The 18,913-nt window shown below is 43.7% G+C and overlaps 1 protein-coding gene across 2 annotated transcripts in view; it reads left to right on the forward strand.

The window, feature by feature from the left end:
• Window positions 1-18,913, forward strand: part of MGAT5B (alpha-1,6-mannosylglycoprotein 6-beta-N-acetylglucosaminyltransferase B) — a 284,082-nt gene that overhangs the window by 3,458 nt on the left and 261,711 nt on the right. For both annotated transcript variants that reach the window (XM_061621826.1, XM_061621825.1), the window contains exon 2: window positions 9,815-9,927. In XM_061621826.1, the coding sequence (XP_061477810.1) occupies window positions 9,815-9,927 (113 nt within the window). The remainder of the gene's footprint in view (window positions 1-9,814; window positions 9,928-18,913) is intronic.

Consider the following 18,913-nt stretch of genomic DNA (forward strand, 5'->3'; position numbering starts at 1 on the left):
TTTTGAACTGCTTCTTAAAAAACAACAACAGTTCAGCATTAACCTTCTTTTGCCATGGCATCCTAGAATGCACTCCCGAGGGATACTTGTCTAGCACTATAAATTGATATAATTTGGTACCAGGCAAAGACCATTATTTATTTATGTATTTGCTCATTTAAAGTATTTATATGTCACCTTTCAGGGCTAAGCCTGCCCAAGGTAGCTCACAAAAGACAACTTGTTTCATATACCTAGTAGGAACATTATGCTTTCAAATAATTTACAGAACAATCCACTCGCAATACTTTCCAACTGGATCCCCAATGAGCTCCCTGTTACCCATCTATTCTATGATCTATTCTGCAGTGCCTATTCATCAAAATTGTTCCCAGCCCTTATAACCATGGATGAGAAACCTTTGGCCTTCCAGATGTTGTTGGACTCCAACTCCCATTAGCCCCAACCAGTACAGCCAATGGTCAGGGCTGATAGGAGCTGTAGTGTAGTAATATCTGGAGGGCCACATGTTAGCCACTCTTGCCCTATACCTTCTCCCCCCCCCTGCGGCCCCACTTCCCTCCTTGGATGATCCAATGCCTCAATCTGTCAAACTGTCACAACAATGGAATGATTTTGACATTTGAGCAGCTTCTCCTCTCAGGTATGTCTCACACTGTCTTGACTTTCTGTTCTCCAAAGCTCTTCACATCTGCACGATGGCCAGTAATGCAGCAGATCATGGAGCTGGATTGAAGCAGAATGGAAGGGCTGCTGCTGCTTCTCCCTCTGGCCACACGGATGGTAGTTCATAGCTAGACGGAGCAGGGAGGGCTCTCAGCTGGAGTTTCATTTGCTCAAGTATTTTAGCAATGTAACGTACATTGCTTTGACAATGGTTTTATCTGTTCTCCTGCATTTTAGGGACTTGTTTTATTTGCTGCATCTGCTGCCCTTTTATCCTTGTAGTGATACCTACCTGCCTGTCTATCTCTCTCCATATCTTGGTTTTCTTTAGGGCTGGCCCTACCATTAGGCAGAATGAGATGGTGACCACCTTAGGTAGTAGAAGATGTAGGGCAGGAACCAGCAGCAAGATGTTGGGAGCTGTGTGTGCCATGGAGGGTATGCCAGTGTATCATCCAAAAATATTACATTGCATTGGCATTGCAGTGATGTTGTCTAGGAATCTCACAGTGCATTCCTATGCATGTCTACCCAGAAGTCCCACTGAGCTGCTTTAGGATTGCAGCCTTAGACAGCTATATTCAGGGCTTAAGTTGAGCCAGTACTCACCTAATAACTTGTGCATAGTGACTTTCCCTCACTTCACAAAGAAGCCGTGGTTGTCTCTTGCTCCTCTTGGATTGGGGGGAAGAACTTCAGTTTCGGAAGATCTAAAGTGTCAACCGTTGTCTTCATAGAGATTAGCAACTAGGTACACATGTGACAAGCAGGTTTTGAAAACGTATGTGTCACACAGATCTATTTATTTATTTATCATTGCATCTATATCCCATCTTTCTTACAAGGAGATTTCCTGTTTATCCTCACAACAACCCTGTGAGGTAGGTTAGGCTATGAGACAGCGACTGGCCCAAGGTCACCTAGTGAGTTCCATGGCTGAGCAGGGATTTGAACTCTGGTTCTAGTCCAACAACTACACCACTTGTCAGTGTGCTCCCCATTGAGTGTATGCTTGGTAAGAAAGCCAGATGTCTTTGTATAACATCCTTGATACATGTATATTTGAATGTGTAAAATATGAATGTGACAGATACATATATATCACGGGTATGCTCATGCCAGGGAGCTGTGATTGGCTGCAGCTTCCTGTCAAAGAAACTCTTGTGGCAAGTCTATGTGGGAGAAGTTCACAAAAGCAATCTCTTCCTCAATTGTGTGTTTTCCTGTCAAAAATATGCCAGTCTTGATCATGTTAAGGTCCATGGCAAAGATGACTGCCCTAATGCAAGGTGAGTCCTATGATGGGGTTGCGTGCAAATTAGAAGTTGGATGGAAGGATCTCTCTCTCAGTAGGAGTTCACTAGCTGTGCCAGTTGTGTCATGGCCTATCCACAGCCATCAGTGAGACCTGTCATCTTCTCTCATGTTGAATGACGGTTGGCGTAAAAGAACAGCAGAATCTGGCTTGTTGTGCTGGGATGAAGGATGGCATGGGCAGAGACTGGCTAGAGTAGACTAGTTTATTTGCCTAGCTGTAGGGTCTTTAGAGAGCGAAAAAGTTTCAAACTAATTTCAGGACCAGTTTTCAGTTTTGTACACTTAAGTTTATAGTTGTGTTAGCAGAAGGGCCATAGCTCAGTGACAGAGTATTTGCTGTGCATGCAGAAGATCCCAGGCAGCTCCAATTGGGGCAGAGAGAGATCCCTGCATGAAATCCTGGAGAGCAGCTGCCAGTCATTGTTGATAATACTGAGCTTGATGGACCAATGACCTGACCTGGTACAGGGCAGCTTTCCATGTTTATAATTACATTTGTGGGTATAGGAGTAGCTATGCCAACGCGTTCAGCACCCCTTCCAGATACTGAGAATCCAACACACACGTCGGGAAGTGCCTTCTGTGTCCTGACCATTCCCATCTTTCAAAATACATGTGTTCACAGAAGTCTGTATTTATGCACATAAGGGTGTACTATAGAAATTCACTTTGGATTGTGTTATAGTCTGGAGAATGTAGCACAGAGGTATCATGACTAAACAGAAGTAGGTGAGATGTAGAAAGATTAACCTTCTGCTGCAAACTATATGTATGCAACAGACAGAAATGGATTCCAAGTGCCACAAAAGTATGGTAAAACTACTGTTAACTCAGCAGAGTTGTCTTCAAACATTCTACCACAAAGCAGCACTGTTGAAAAAGACAATATGACACACCACCAATTAGCCTCTGTACATGTTGGATTGAATGATTTTGCTGCTTTCCTCTGGGGCTTTCTCTGCATGAATGTTGGCTTATGGGTGAGACACGGCACACTCTTCTATTTTTCCTTTGGCCTTCACTGCTGCCATGAGATGCTTAGGGAATACCTTCCTGCAACAGTATTACACTGTATTTGTTTTCTAAACATGACTATGCTATTTTCACCACTAATACACAAGACAGTTTATGAACAAAAAGCAAACAAAACACATTGGCATATGTAAAATGCATCACACTCATATGGGTTAACTTACAAATAAAGGGCGCATACTGTATACTCTTACCAAAGATGTTAGATGTGGTCAGGTGTAAAACTGAGGAGATGGGTATTTTCCAAAGAAAGTAGCAGCAAATGGTGATTGTGAAATGTGACATTTTGTTGGCTTGCTCTGTTATTAAAACAAAACAGAAGAGAACAATTAGTCATGTCAAGGGACACTGTCAGCATCCCTAATTTTATTGTTGCCTTAATGAATGGACTCCAGCACCACTCATCCGCTACAAAAAACGTTGGATAAGGAAGATTCTCTCCCACCCACCCAACATACCTTTTAACAAAGGGCTAATTGTGATATTGTTCATGAGGTGGCACCCAGAGACCTGGAAATCGTTATTCATAGAAGCGCCCTGTTGGATCAGACAGTGGCCCATCTAGTCCAGCATCTGATTCTCACAGTAGCCAACCAGATGCCTATGGGAAGCCTCAAAGCAGGACCTGTGTGCAAGAGCAGTCTCCCCTCCTGCAGTTCCCAGCAGAGGCAGACTGCTTCTGGCAACAGTGGAGGTAGGGCACAGCGATTGTGGCTGGTAGCTACTGATACTGTTATCCTCCATGACTTTGCCTAATCCTCTTTTAAAGCCATCCAAGTTGATGGCTATCACCATATCTTATTACTCAGCGCACCTAAAGTTACTCTGTGCACCATACTGTATTGTTGCAATGCTGTGTTCTCTCCTTGCTCTCGTTTATTATATGAACCCTTTTCTGCCTTATTGTCTCAGTGACAAATGTATTGAACTGATTAGCCTGGGCTGGATTAATGTTTATGTTAAGTAAGGGTGTTACACTAAACAACAGTGTTGGCCTGAAAAATGTCTCACCTGAAGTGGAAAAAGCTGAAATGATTCCTTCTTCGCTTGATCCCTTTACAAGCCGAAACATCCAAAACCTCTTGCTGGCGCTTGGTGCTGTTAAGAATAAACAGGGCATCCCATGCCAGTGCTTCTTAAAATAGGGGTTCCTTGAAGCAATTTTGTGGGTTAGGAAAAATGGGGAGGATGAAAGTCAAATACTGTGCAGGTGGTTATATTTGCTTGAGGAAAACCAGAGTGAACTGATCACCATATTGCCCCATTAAAGTTCCTGTAACTTCCTTATTCTGATCCTGTTGGATACCACAGACACTGCAGTTTCATTCCTCTGAAGTGCATTTGCAGTCTTGAAGTTTTTCATCTTCTACTTCTAGACCATGCAAGTCATTTGACTGTTTCCCCTCCTTTCAGTTAATTTTTCTTCCCCCCCTTTCTTTCCCTCTCTCCCTGCTTCTCCAGGGGTCCAAATTAGTAATTAAATGCAGTGTTTAACCATCACTTCTTGCTAGATTATAATTATGAAGATTCAAATGCATAAACAAGGGCTTGCATAATAATGAGGTTTTTTTTAAAAAAATCAATGGGAAGAATCTGGAGAAAAAGCTGAAGACAAAGCAGGACCCTCTCTTACAATTAAATACCCAAAAACACATAACCCCCTCCCACAAGGTACCACTTCATTAAATTATGTTTTGGAGAAAAGAGATTGTTGATGAAGTGGGTGAATAGCATACAGAAGTCAGATGTGGCGATCTGTCATTCTGAAATGTAGTATTCTAGCAGGCTGTGATTCCCATCCCATGTTTTTAAGGACTTAAGGACTCATCTCACTGCTGATCTAGTTCTACTGCATTAATCCAGAAGTGTGTCTGTGAGGGAGTGGTGGTGGTTGGGAAGTTATGGAAGAGGTGCCAGCTAATATGGAGGAGAGTTTGGGCCGCAGTTTCTGTTTGAGCAAAGTGCCACCTATATTGAGCCAGCTAAACTGTGGTTTTTGGTTTGGATTATTTAACAGCAGTCAGCATGGGGATCCACATAGGTGGCTTGCAGTTGTTGGGTGCAATGTTTAGAACTCCACTCCATAGTTTTCTAGCAGTTTTAACACACTAGAACCTGGAGGAGTTCCAACCCATGTGCACCTGTTGGTTTTAATGTTCTTTTAATTAAACTGTGCTCAGTCTTGAACAGTTCACTGCATTGTCCCAGGACTCTGAAGTATTTTACCTCAGGTGTGTGGAATCAGCATTCCCTGATGCTTGGAAAAATACTCAAGGTTTAGGTTCTGAGATGGATTGATGAAGAAATGGGGGATAAAGCATACAGTAGCTGCTGCATCTGTCTTGATACTTTTATTTATATATTTATTGCATTTGTATATCGCCCTATAGCTGAAGCTCTCTGGGCGGTTTACATCAATTAAAAAAATTAAAAACAAATATACAAATTTAGAAACACATTTTTTAAAAAGCGCTTTAAAAACACATGCTAAAATGCCTGGGAGAAGAGGAAAGTCTTGACCTGATGCCAAAAAGATAACGGTGTTGGCGCCAGGTGCACCTCGTCAGAGAGATCATTCCATAATTTGGGGGCCACCACTGAGAAGGCCCTCTCCATTGTTGCCAGCCTTCCAGCTTCCCTCCGAGTAGGCACCCAGAGGAGGGCCTTGGATGTGGAGCATAATGTACAGGTGGGTTCTTGTCGGAAGAGGCGTTCCATTAGATATTGTGGTTTCAAGCTGTGTAAGGCTTTATAGGTTAAAACCAGCACCTTGAATCGAGCTCAGAAACATACAGGCAGCCAGTGCAAGTGGGCCAGAATTGGTTTTATATGTTCAGACCGTCTGGTCCCTGTTACCAATCCGGCTGCTGCATTTTGCACAAGCTGCAGTTTCTGAACTGTCTTCAAAGGCAGCCCGAGCGCATTGCAGTAATCTAACTTGGAGGTCACCAGAGCATGGACAACTGAATCCAGGGTATCCCTGTCCAGATAGGGGCATAGCTGGGCCACCAACCGAAGTTGGTAGAAGGCACTCTGTGCCACCAATGCTACCTGAGCCTCAAGTGACAGAGATGGTTCTAGGAGAATCCCCAAACTATGAACCTGCTCTTTCAGGGGGAGTGCAACTCCATCTAGGACAGGTTGGACATCCACCATCCGATCAGAAGAACCATCCACTAGCAGCATCTCAGTCTTGTCTGGATTGAGCCTCAGTTTATTAGCCCTCATCCAGTCCATTGTCGCAGCCAGGCACCAGTTCAGCACATTGACAGCCTCACCTGAAGAAGATGAAGAGGAGAAAAGAGCTGGGTGTCATCAGTGTACTGATGGCAACACACTCCAAAGCTCCGGATGACTGCACCCAACGGTTTCATGTAGATGTTGAACAGCATGGGGGACAGAACTGACCCCTGCAGAACCCGATACTGGAGAGTCCAGGGTGCCGAGCAATGCTTCCCAAGCACCACCTTCTGGAGGTGACCTGCCAAGTAGGAGCGGAACCACCGCCATGCAGTCCCTCCCACTTCCAACTCAGCCAGTCTTCCCAGAAGGATACCATGGTATCGAAAGCTGCTGAGAGATCAAGGAGAATCAACAGAGTCACACTCCCCCTGTTTCTCTCCCGACAGAGGTCATCGAACAGGGTGACCAAGGCTGTTTCTATGCCAAAACCAGGTCTGAAACCTGACTGAAATGAATCCAGATAATTGATCTCATACAAGAGTGTCTGGAGCTGGCCTGCCACCACTCATTCAAGGACCTTGTCCAGGAATGGAACATTTGCCACCGGCCTATAATTATTAACATTTTCTGGGACCTGGGAGGGTCTCTTCAGGAGTGGTCTCACTACCGCCTCTTTCAGGCGGCCAGGAACCACTCCCTCTCGCAGAGAGGCATTAATCACTTCCTTGGCCCTGCTGGCTGTTCCATCCCTGCTAGCTTTTATTAGCCAAGAAGGGCAAGCACAGAAGTGGTTGCACAAACCTGTCCAAGCACCATGTCAACGTCCTCAAACTGTACCAACTGAAACTCATCCAAGAAATTGGGACAAGGCTGTGCTCTGGATACCTCACTTGATTCACCTGCTATAACACTGGAGTCTAAGTCCTGGTGGATGCTAAAGATTTTATCCTGGAAGTGCCTAGCAAATTCATTACAGCGGGCCACAGATGGTTCTAACATGTCCTTGGGGCCAGTGTGCAATAGCCCCCAGACAATTCTGAAGAGCTCCTCTGGGCAGCAAATTGATGATTTGATAGTGGCAGCAAAATATTGTTTTTTTGCTGCCCACACTGTCCCTAAATACAGCTTACCATAGGCACTTACCAGTGTGTATTTGCATCCACCAGGAGTTCGTCTCCCTCTGCACTCAAGCCATCTCCTATATTATTTCATCGCTCTCAGCTCTGGGGTATACCATGGAGCTGTACGAGCTCTGCACAGGAGAGGGCACTCAGGAGCAATCATGTCAACAACCCGGGTCATTTCTGTATTCTACAGTTCAACCGGGGTTTCGACAGGAGCACTAGCCCTATCAGCCAGAAAACTCCCCAGAGCCCTTTAGAGACCATCCAGATCCATTAGTCTCTTTGGGCAGACCAACTTAATAGGTCCCCCACCCTTGCAGAGGGGAAAAGCCACTGTAAGTATAAACTTCAGCAAGCAGTGATCTGTCCATGACAGAGGGACTGATGTAAGGCCCCCTACATTCAGATCACCATCTCCATGTCCGGTTGCAGAAACCAAGTCTAGAGTATGCCCTGCTACATGTGTTGGGCCAATGGCATGTTGGGACAGTCCCATGGTTGTTATGGAGACCATGAAATCCTGAGCCGCCCCGGATAAGGTGGCCTCGGCATGAATGTTGACATCCCCCAGAACCAACCGTCTGGGGGATCTCAACAGTACACCCAAGACCACCTCTGTCAGCTCAGCTAGGGAGTCTGTTGGGCAGCGGGGTGGGCGATACTCCAACAGAATCCCCAGTCTATCCCACTGACCCAACACAAGGTGCAAACTTTGGAGTTATAGGCAGTGGTGTACCACCAGTGAGTGCAAAACTGGCAATACTACACAGTTTGAAAGTGCCCTAAGAGGTTTTACATATATAAACAGGCTCTTGTATGTTGTTTAAGGATCATGAAATTGGAAGATTCAAGGAAAAAGAGCAATCCAATGTGGTGCAGCAAGATGAACTCTTCGCCTCAATGGATTTACTTTCTGAATTGAATTGCCCTAAAACTGACATGTCAGATCAGGTGTCTCTGATTTCTACATACCTAGGTCACCTCCAGATTGACAGTGTTTTGTGGGAGGGATTCAAATGCATATTGGAAATTTAGGTCTGTGTAGGTTTGCTTAGCATGCTGACATGGCACCACAATGGTGCAGGAAGTTGTGTGGCCAGCCTGTGCTGCCACCACCAGGAGTGTTGTATGGGATGGTGGCTGCAAAGCTGCACCAGCTTCAGGGCATGGGGTGCATGCTCTGTGACCTGATGCTAGTGCAGAGCGGAAGCTACACGTGCGCAGTCCCAGCAGCAGGGCCCCCTCTTAGCACCAGAGGGCCTCTTCCAGTGCCCAACCTGGCCACCTGCTGTTGCTGGGCCTGCTGTCACTTTAGTGCAACAAATCTACTTTAAAAAAAACCCAGACTTTTTTGCAGGTATGAAAGTGATGGAAAAATGCATTGAAAAGTATGGAATGAAAAACTGATGTATAAATACCACACGAGCAAATCAGGCTGAATGCTCATTGTCACAAACAAATCAGAATGAATGTTCAATAAAGACAGAACACAGTAAACTTTGTGCAAGCAAATCAGGATGAATGGTTAATATACAGGTCATCTGGAGGAGCCCCTTTTGACAGACTCGTATCTTATGCTTCTGTATCCAAGACTTGATCCTATCCCAACAAGCTAACTGGAACTATATGTGCCTAGGCTTCAGAGCAATCTTTGTTGGGGATAAAAGAGAACAGGAGTGAGTGACATTTGTCTTTTAGGTATAGGCCATCTACTTTTCAGAGGCCCACCAAGGTCCCAGTCTGAGCTTCTTCCAGAAGTAGTAGTAGTAGTTGTTGTTATTTGGCTCAAGTTAGGCTGCACAGTATTTTCCATTATATTAGTGAAGAGTGGGTGAAATGACTAAATACGCTTCAGAAATGGCAGGGAGCGTTACTCTGACATTTGTGCAGGAGAATCTCCCTGTGGATTTCTGCCCTATGGTGAATGTTCTGGTACATGCAGCTTTCATTGCTGTTAAGTACAATTAATTTGTCTAACTGAGAGGAGCACTCTGTTCTCTTCTGGCTAACACAATGTTTACTCCTGCCCTGCAGCTTATTCAACCCAACCAATATGAGGGGGGGGGGAAGGGATGACAACAAACAAACAAACAAACAAACAAACAGTGAAGTTTTGAAGGCTGTGTTTCTCATTTCTGACTTAGTGTAGCAACAACAAAAATTCATGACTGCCTACAATTGATTAAGGATCAGATTGTAATGTTTGAAAACACCAGATTACCCCATGGCAAAAAAACCCTTAACTCTAGGCACGAATGCTAGTATAAAAAAAAGTCTTCTCAGCTTTGTACTTCCACTGGCAGATCCAAATCTGGCATCTGGAGTAGCCACCCTCTCATCTCCTGGGAACATGGTGGTCAAATGCTAGCATGTGAAGAAATCAAAGACATCTGCAGAGCAAAGCAGCCCATAATGGGAATCTGTAGGACGTTTTCCTGCATATTGTTTAGCTTTATACGTGATTATACCTCCTCTCTTGTCTCCTTGCATAGGATATTCGTGGTTGGGATTGGATTTTTCACTCTCTGCTTCTTAATGACATCACTGGGAGGTCAGTTTTCAGCCAAAAGACTGGGGGACTCTCCATTCACCATCAGAACTGAAGGTAACTCCGTATCACTCATTTAACTATATTTGTCAGATCAGCAACCTGAAGAATCATGTTTCCTTTCAAAATATTGATATTCCTTTCATTTATTGGTATTGCTTTTCAAAATATTGCTATTTCTTTTCAAAATATTGATATTTGTTTTCCAAAATCAGCACAGTAAAAGCAGTGGATAGTAAACAAAGAACAAACTCAAACTGATACTGCCTGTTATGTTGACGGAATGCTTTAGAAGTAGCACCAGCCAATGGATCCCATCCCTATACTCTAGACAGCGAGCAAAGGTCTAAAGCCTGTTGAAAGCTTAAGAAGGCCTGGTGTTTCCAGCTCAGTTTTCCTCCTCTTTCTGAGATAACTGCCATTGCTTAAAGGGGCCATGATGTTTTCTTTAGGGACTGCTCCATCAGAGCCCTTGTACTGTTGAAAGTTCTAGGGACTACCTCTCCAGACCATGCTGATGATATCTCTTCAGGCTTCTGTGGCTCCCTTCCCAGGAGAGGTTTTGGCAGGGTGGTACCTTCCAAGGCTTCCTCTGTGGATGGTTCCCACACTTAGCTGTCCACATACTTGGTGTCCTCTGATCCCCTTTTACAAATAAGGGGATCCAATTCCTGGGCTAGGACTTCTGGTCAATCAGCAGCCACACACCACACAGTGCTCCCTTGTCTCTTTCACCACTCTGTAACACCCTTTGGTAAAGACGTGACCTTCATCCCTCCCATCCAACCTTACCTGTCGCATCTCAGCAAGAGATTTAGGCAAAAATTATTCTCTGTGTTGCTAATGTGGCCTCCCTATATTTATCTGGTTCAAGCAACTCTTTAAAATGGGAAGAGTTGGCTCTTGGCCTGTCATCATTGGCTGCTTAGGGAGGGAAATAAACTACCAAAAAGGAAAATCATGAATATAATCATTCATGCGTTCATTGAACCAGTGATTCCTTCAGGAGTATAGTAGCCATACAAGTTTGGTGTATGACACAACCGTTTGATGTCTAATGCCGTGATTGCCACAGTTTCTTCCTTCACAGAACATTTTTGGAATGGTTTTCTGTTTTCTTTTTGGCAGTCATTATTTGATATGTCCACACAATAGTCCTGTGAGACAGGTGGTTGGAGAACAGAGTCTGAGAAAAAGCAAATTGCTTTTCTATGATATCTAGCTTTGTATGGTTTCATTGTCTGCAATCACTCTCTCATCCTTTTGTTTCACCTTTGGGGGAGACAAAGAGGGGCCAGTTATTGCCTGTTGCTGATCTCTGTGGTCTAATAAGCCCCGGGCTCTGTCTGTTGGCTCCCAACATCTTGTACCAGATGGCTGAAAGAGCGTGCATTATTCACATTGCCATACAGGGGCAAATGGTCACCAGTTTATGTCTAGAAAGATAGACTGACATGTGAGCATGTGTGATGTTCAAACTGTTATCTTTTAAGAACATTTCAGTGTTTCTCGCATGCGATGACCAAGCACATTTGCAAAAGGAGGCAGTCTTTCCAGATCCCACAAGTTCCTGATACTTACATGATTCCTGTACCAGCTTCTATAAACTTGAGGACTGCGTTGAGGCAGGGTGATTCTTCACTTTTGTGTCTTTCCCTAGTAAGGAAACCTTGAAATGCCCTGATGGACAGGAGCTTTATTTTACCTTGTCAGGGATGTGTGGCACATATCAGCAAGGTATCTGTGTGCACAGGGCTAGCCTGAGCAGGTCCATAATCCCCGACAAGCCACCTTCTCTCTCTCTGTGTTATCTGAAACTCCCTTTGGTTTCCCCTCCACCACCACCCTGCTCTGCCCCACGGCACCCTTGTGCTTTTGCTTGCCTAGAATGTATCCTTCAATTGTGATAATGCCTCTTGCTTGTCTGGATAGTGGACAGGGAAACATGGGCATGTGCAGAAACCTCTAACTTTTGTGTGGATGGAATGTAGCCTACAGTGCAAGGGTAAAAGAGTCTCTGTTCATGTTTGCCTCTGGCTCCTATCCACAACTTGCATGTGGCCCCTGGAAAGTTGCCTATGAGGCAATATGGTCCTCAGGATGAAAAAGGTTCCCCATCCACCCTGTAGTGTTTAGTTGAAATGTTATGACATTGCCCTCTGCATTTGCTCATCCCCTCAAGCAGCAGCCAATGAAGTGGATCAGCAGTGAGTGTGATAACATCATGGCACACATCCCCTTTAATTAAAACATTTCTGTCCTACCTTTCCATCATTAGTCTTGAAGGCAGTTTAGAATTTCAACATTAAACAGCACAAAAACAGCTGCCAAATCCAGCTTTAAATAGCTGAAATCCAAAATATACAGAAGAGCATTAAAAAAATGTTAAGCAGGTCCATATTGTTTATCACTGGGAGGTCAAGGGACAGTTTTAGACCTGGGTTGAAAATTCCAGCACCAGACCAATGTGCCTGAAGAGGGAGTTCTGTAGTCAGAGCAATGCTACAGAAAAGGCTTTGTCCCCCCTAGTAGCCAAAGGCTGAGTTGGGAGGGAGGTGCCTGGGACAGAACTTCAAGTGATGATCTCAATAGATAAGAACATAAGAAGAGCCCTGCAGGAAAAGGCCAAAAGGCCACCTAGCCCAGTGTCTTGTTCTCACAGTGGCCAACCAGATGCCTGTGGGAAGAGCCCATAAGCAGGACCTGAGCACTAGAGCACTCTCCCCACCAACTGGCATTCAGAGGTGTACTGCTTTGGACAGTGGAGGTAGAACATATCCATCATGGCCAGTAGCCATTGATAGCCTTTATCCTCCATGATGGGCAGGTTTGTGCTGGAGAAGGCAATCCTTTTAAATATTTTTTTAAAAATAAACAGTATAGGGAGACATGGAATGGCAGTTGCCATGATTCATTTAGCAAAATTTATATACCACTTGATTGTAATAAAACCTCTAAGTCAGCCCTTCCCAACCAGTGTGCCTCCAGATGTTGTTGGATCACAACTACCATCAGCCTCAGCCAGCATTGCCAATGGTCAGGAAAGATGGGAATTGTGGTCCAACAACCTTTGGAGGCACACTGGTTGGGAAAGGCTGCTCTAAGTTGTTTACATGTGTTTATGGTAACATGTAGTCTGGACTTAAGTGACTTGGGTGAACTGACTGAGAGCTTCCATCTCTGTGTTTTTAATAGCCCAGCAATGGTGGGTAATAAAGAAGGGTGACAGAACTCTATATGTAAATTCATCTCAAAAACCATTATTGAGTCAGGAAAGGAAGAGCAAAAGCACGATGGCTGCTGAAGGAAGCAGCTGTCTAGCTATACTCCTAAACCTCAAATGCAGAGCACAACTGAACGCTTCCATTTGGGAACAGATGAGTCGCTCTAATAGATTACTTTGATTCTCGGGGAGATACAAAATAGATATGGAACGACAATTTGGCTATTTGTGTCTCTGCAGCAGAAAATACATGCCACTACATAATGGGATGTTGAAGGATCAAATTGTGCAGAATGTATATGCTTCTTTCTTTTTTAACAACAGTGCAATGTTGAGAGAGGACATAAAAGGAATAATTTAAAGTTCCATTTAACTTCAGAAGAAGGAGAGATACAAGAGCGAGAATCAGAATGCTACTTGAAAGCAAATCTCTCTCTCTCTCTCTCTCTCTCTCTCTCTCTCTCTCTCTCTCTCTCTCTCTGTGTGTGTGTGTGTGTGTGTGTGTGTGTGAAGAGCATTTGCAAAGGTAAAATTGCCTGGAAGCAATACGAAGGCTGTACGAAGGCCACCTCATGGTGGAGGTTCTGTATATCATGCATCTGGGATCACAGAAAATAGCCTGCCCCTGATTTGTCACGGACGTAAGCAGTGTTACCAAGGAGGAGACTTCTCCTGCATGGATTAATAAATATGAATGACGTTGCTCCATTGCTTTTGTCGCCCATTGTTAAGTATCAACCCTCCCAATGTTTGTATTCTTGGACAACTATGGCTGAGCACACACTGTACATTTAAATCACATCATTTCTCCCAAAGAATCCTGAGAACTGTCGTTTACCCCTCCCAGAGCTACAATCCCCAGCACCCTTAACAAGCTACAGTTTCCAGGATTCGTTGGGGGAAATAATGTGCTTTAAATGTGTGGTGTGTAATTATGCACTATGCAGCTTGTGCACTGTGTCTGAATAACAACATTTTCCAAGTCAGTCTAAATGGAGAGTAGATTTAAGTTGTCTCTGATTGTCAAAACAAACTTACCACATTTATTGCATGTATATCAGGTCTCTTTCTTCCTTCATATACTGATGACAGTACAGATCTTTCGAAGGCCTATTTCCACTGTTTACTGGATGCCTGGTGGTGAAAGATGATTCTCCTGTTTCCTCCCATGGGCTCATCCCCATGTTTGCTCCCTTGCTTTCATGACTTATAGAGTGCAATGGTTTTATAGCTTCATATAGTTCTACCTTCTCTTGTTTTGCTTTGGGAAGACCTAGAATTTATTTAACCAGCAATAATGCAAGCATGAATATCACTAGATAACAAATTGGGGGGTATTTGCGTTTCCCTATTTGTGACAGTGTGCTGATAAACCGTTGGTTCCGTTCCATAGGATGCAATAGAAAGTGGGAAAGGGGAGGTGTCTGTCTGCCTGCCTGCTGAGGCATCCAGTGATGTACGGGCAAAGATGTAATGAAATATATATAATATAATCTTATTTTTTCCAACTAGCTCAATGTCCTTTCTTTGCTCCCACTCCCACAAATCACACTATTACTGCCTCAGCATAGCTTTACTGAAATTGTGCAAGGGACCCTTTCTTCACCTTCTGCCCAATAATTCTTGAAACCCGACTTTTTAATCATAGCCAGAGTGTCTTTAAATCCCAACCTAAAGCCATGCTGCTCTTGTGGAATCTAATAAAAATGGAAAGCCTCTTCCAATGCCCTTTTTATGGAATGGGGAAAGAACTCTCTTTCCCTCATGCATGCACGGTATGCACACACGCGCACACATCCACACATCCTTGGGGCTGAGAAATAGAGAACATCTTCTCATAAACATTTGCTCTGGTTTGGCCAACACTTGCTCTAACTTCTCTTCTCACAGAATGTTGCTGGAATGGTGCTCTCTGGCCTTTCTCCTGACATTCTGTTCAATTGGCCACATAGTTCTGAGGAAGGAACTTTATGACCATTTCTCTTTATGACCATTTTCTTTTACTATCTGACTACAATGGAAACACAGTGAGGTGTTTGCTGGGTGGGGTGAGGTTGGAGGAATTGCTGGTGCACACTGAGAATGCACAAACCCTGTCAAATGACATCTAGCAGGGACAGTCAACTGGTGGCTTGGGACACTTATTTGCCCCCCAGTGTCTTCCCATCTAGTTCTAGCAAGGCTCTGATTGAAGGGATCCCCCTTAGGTATCTTTGATGAGCTGGGACAGAAGGAGCATCCAAACTTCTTTCTTAAGTTTCTGCTCTGCTGCCAAGCCACTATGTCACCCCAAAATTCATAGAAACTTTTGGTAGATTGCCACCACCAAGCTACACAGCTAGAATGACTTACTGAAATCCTTTTATGCAAATAGTTTTGGGAGAAGCAGTTCTGGTAACATAAACCTGGCAATGACATTAGTAGGCAATATTTAACATGCATACACCCCAGGCACATTATTCAGCTAACAAGTAAATTTGCATTTATTTAAGATAATCAAAGTTCACATAGCATTTAAAAGTAAGAAGAAGAATATACTTCAAAACTAGGAAAAAACATAAAATAGTAAGGATTTCTTTTTTAAAAAATAACAAAACTGCAAGTTTTCTTACGCCAAATCCCAGTGTCAGGTTTTGGGCCCAACGAGCCCCCAAAGTCTTTTGTTTGAGCCATTCCAAAATGGAGACAGATACATGTGTTTTCAGAATAATAATATTTTTTAAAAAGAAGGGGGCCAACCCGCAAGTCTACTCCATGGTAGGGATGGAATCTGTCAATTTTTCTTTCTCTGAGTTTCTCATCCTTCCAGTCTTAAGTTCAGTTCTCCACATTTCCATATCAGGTTGTGATTTTTAAAAAATCACTAAGATTCATCAGCATTTTTGTGTGAATTTCTTCTAATAGACACTTCTTTGTATGCAATTTTGCCTAACGTCATGCATTTTTGCATTTTATTTTCTAATATATGCATTTTAATGCAAACTTTACCCTAGTATTTGCATTTTTGTATCCATTACTTGGCTGGAGAGCTGCACTGGAAAATTTGGAGAAAAGAGAATGTCAAAGAATGGCTGTGTTTCTGTTCACGTATCATTATGGAAAGTGTGAATTAGGCAAGCTCGCCTTTAAATGTGAACTGAATTGAATTGATCCTCCATACCTACTTAGTTGTTAGCAAGTCCCAGCTGTAATCTCTCCAGGTACAGATTTATTTTACTTTTTCTGGATTGTTTGTATGTCCTACTTTCCTTTACTTGTATTAAAAGGTTATCCAGTCAAGGTCAGCCTAAAGGGCTTATTAGTCAATAAAAGGAAGGATTGAAAAACTATCACAGAAGAGTTGACAGACAAGGTTTTCAACTCTCATGCAAACATAGACACTGTCTGTGGAATTGGGAATCTGTCACTATGAACACATGCATGCATATCCAGGAGAGAGGGGGCTGACAAAAGTGTTGGAGGGGAGGGTTAGGGTCTTAAAATTATGAACCTGGACAGGTTAAGTTGATCAAACCGTAGAAAACTAGCTAATTTCCAACATATCACCCCACTGCTTTTTGTTGAGCCAACGTACGGGCTAGCAGAAAATTTGGAGGCATCTGGGGTGCAAAATCCTGCTCCCTCCCATTTATTTCATTCTCTGGCTGTTCACAGGCACAATGTTCACATAGCCATTTAGTTCTTGCTGGAAGACAGGAAAAAGTGTCCAGTTTCTGAGCCAATGTGAAAATGATTACTTGAATTTTGTGCTGTGGTATGCACCAATGGTACGCAAATCAGCCATTGTTTCCTATATTTTGGCAAGAACAGAATTGCTATGTGATATCAGCAAGGGTAAAGGGTGAATGGCAGGGTTTCTGATAGTTCAAGGATGGGGAAACTGTGGCCATCCAAATATTGTTGGCCTACACTCCCCAACACCTCTCACTAGTGCCCATGCTGCCAGGGATTGAGGGGAACTGAAATCCAACAACATTTGGAGGGCCTCCTCTCTCTCTAATGTGAACAACTATTGAAGCTCTTTGGTAGAGTCCTCCCTTCTTGTCGTTTTGCATCTCAGATGCTCAGGCAAATATTTGAATAGTTGAGGCTTATCAGGGGAGGATTCTGCTTCTTCTTTTGCTAAGGATTAACACTGGGAAGAATCTGGGCTCTCTGTCTTCATCTCTGTGGGAGAGGTTCTGGATGCAACCAGCATTGCTGGACTGTCACTTCAATACATGGCCAATGTCAGCCTTTGCCAACCTGGTGTCTTCTAGATGATTTGGATTACAGCTCCCGTCAGCCCTAGCCAGCACAGGAAATGCCTTTTAAAAAATGGAAAAGAAGCCCAAGCTGTCTTCTGGTAAGGCCCCGCAAACTGGACAAACTGGTCTGTTCTTCCCAAACAGCTGAAACTGTACCAAATTTCAGAGATCAAAGTTGAATCTGGGAGAAATATTTCTAACCCTAGCATATGACTGTATGAGTATAGGGCTTCTTCTTGCTAACACCGAATTTGAGAGCACTGAGGGGTATGGCCAGATTCCATTGCTCCCTGCCCCTGCATGATCACTGAATGTGTAGGGGAGGTCATGAGAAGTCCCCCTGTATGGGGGTAGGGAAGGGGCAACTTAACATAGTGTTACCATATTTATTGGCAGACAAGCGTTCTTTATTAAGCATCATTTCTCCCTCACGATACTAGAACTCGTGGACATCCAATGAAGCTGAGTGTTGGAAGAGTCAGGATAGGCAAAAAAAGTACTTCAACAAGAGGCAGTGACGGGTGCAATCTTGGATGGTTTTAAAAGTGGATTTAGAAAAACCATGGAGGATAAGGTTATCAAAGGCTACTAGCCATAGTGGCTATCTACTACCTCTACCATCAGAGGTAGTATACCTCTGAATACTAGTTACTGGGGAACACAAGGAGCAAGAGGGTTATTGTCCCCTTGCCCTACTTGTGGAGCTGATGCTGTTGCATTCAGGTCCTGCTTTCAGGCTTCTCATAGGCATCTGGTTGGTCACTGTGAGAACACGATGCTGGATGAGGTGGGCCTTTGGCCTGATCCAGCAGGGCTCCTCTTGTGTTTTAGGGCATTTACTCTGAATATTCTAAAAGAAGTACTGTTGCACTTTCCTCATGTGAGCTTGCATCTCATGAGGTCTAGATGGATTAGGTCTTTCCAAGTCTCTTCTCCTGAGTTTTTGTACCTCCCTTGGAGATGAATTGTGCCCTGTTTTTGAAAAACCAAACAGAGTGTATTGACTGGGCTGGGGATCAGTACATTGCTTTCCAAAATTTCCATGTTGGTTTGCGAAATGCTTAGCTGATGTCAAAAGAGTCCATGTAACGCTGCCTCTTTGATACTTGGCTTAGCTTTCTCCCTGATGAAGGGGAAAGAGTACAAAGCTGATTCTGTTTCTTCGCACCATCTCCCTAAACATTAAGAATTCCATTAAATATATTACTGAAGGATTAGTACTAACTTGGCTGTACTTTGCCAGAGCAAAAGCAGCTTGAACAATTGTTTTCATCCATTTTTAGTTCACATTTCACTCAAGTTTGCCTGTCTCCTTAGAAGTAAGGCACATAGTTTATACTGGCTAATAATCCTTGTTCCAAAAATAATTGTAGGACCCTATCTATTAGGTCTAGGATTGTGCTCCCTGTAAGATGTCCAGAGTCTAACTGTAAATTCTAGGGCTGTGCATCAGATTTGGCTAAGGCCCGAGCCAAATTGGGCCCATTCAGATGTTTTCAGGCAGCCACAGCTTTTCTTCCTGCCTGATGAGCAGAGGCAGCGATCCTCTGGGGGTGCAGGCATTGTTTTGCAA

Source organism: Rhineura floridana, chromosome 3 (genome assembly GCF_030035675.1).
Source record: "Rhineura floridana isolate rRhiFlo1 chromosome 3, rRhiFlo1.hap2, whole genome shotgun sequence".
Lineage (NCBI taxonomy): Eukaryota > Metazoa > Chordata > Lepidosauria > Squamata > Rhineuridae > Rhineura > Rhineura floridana.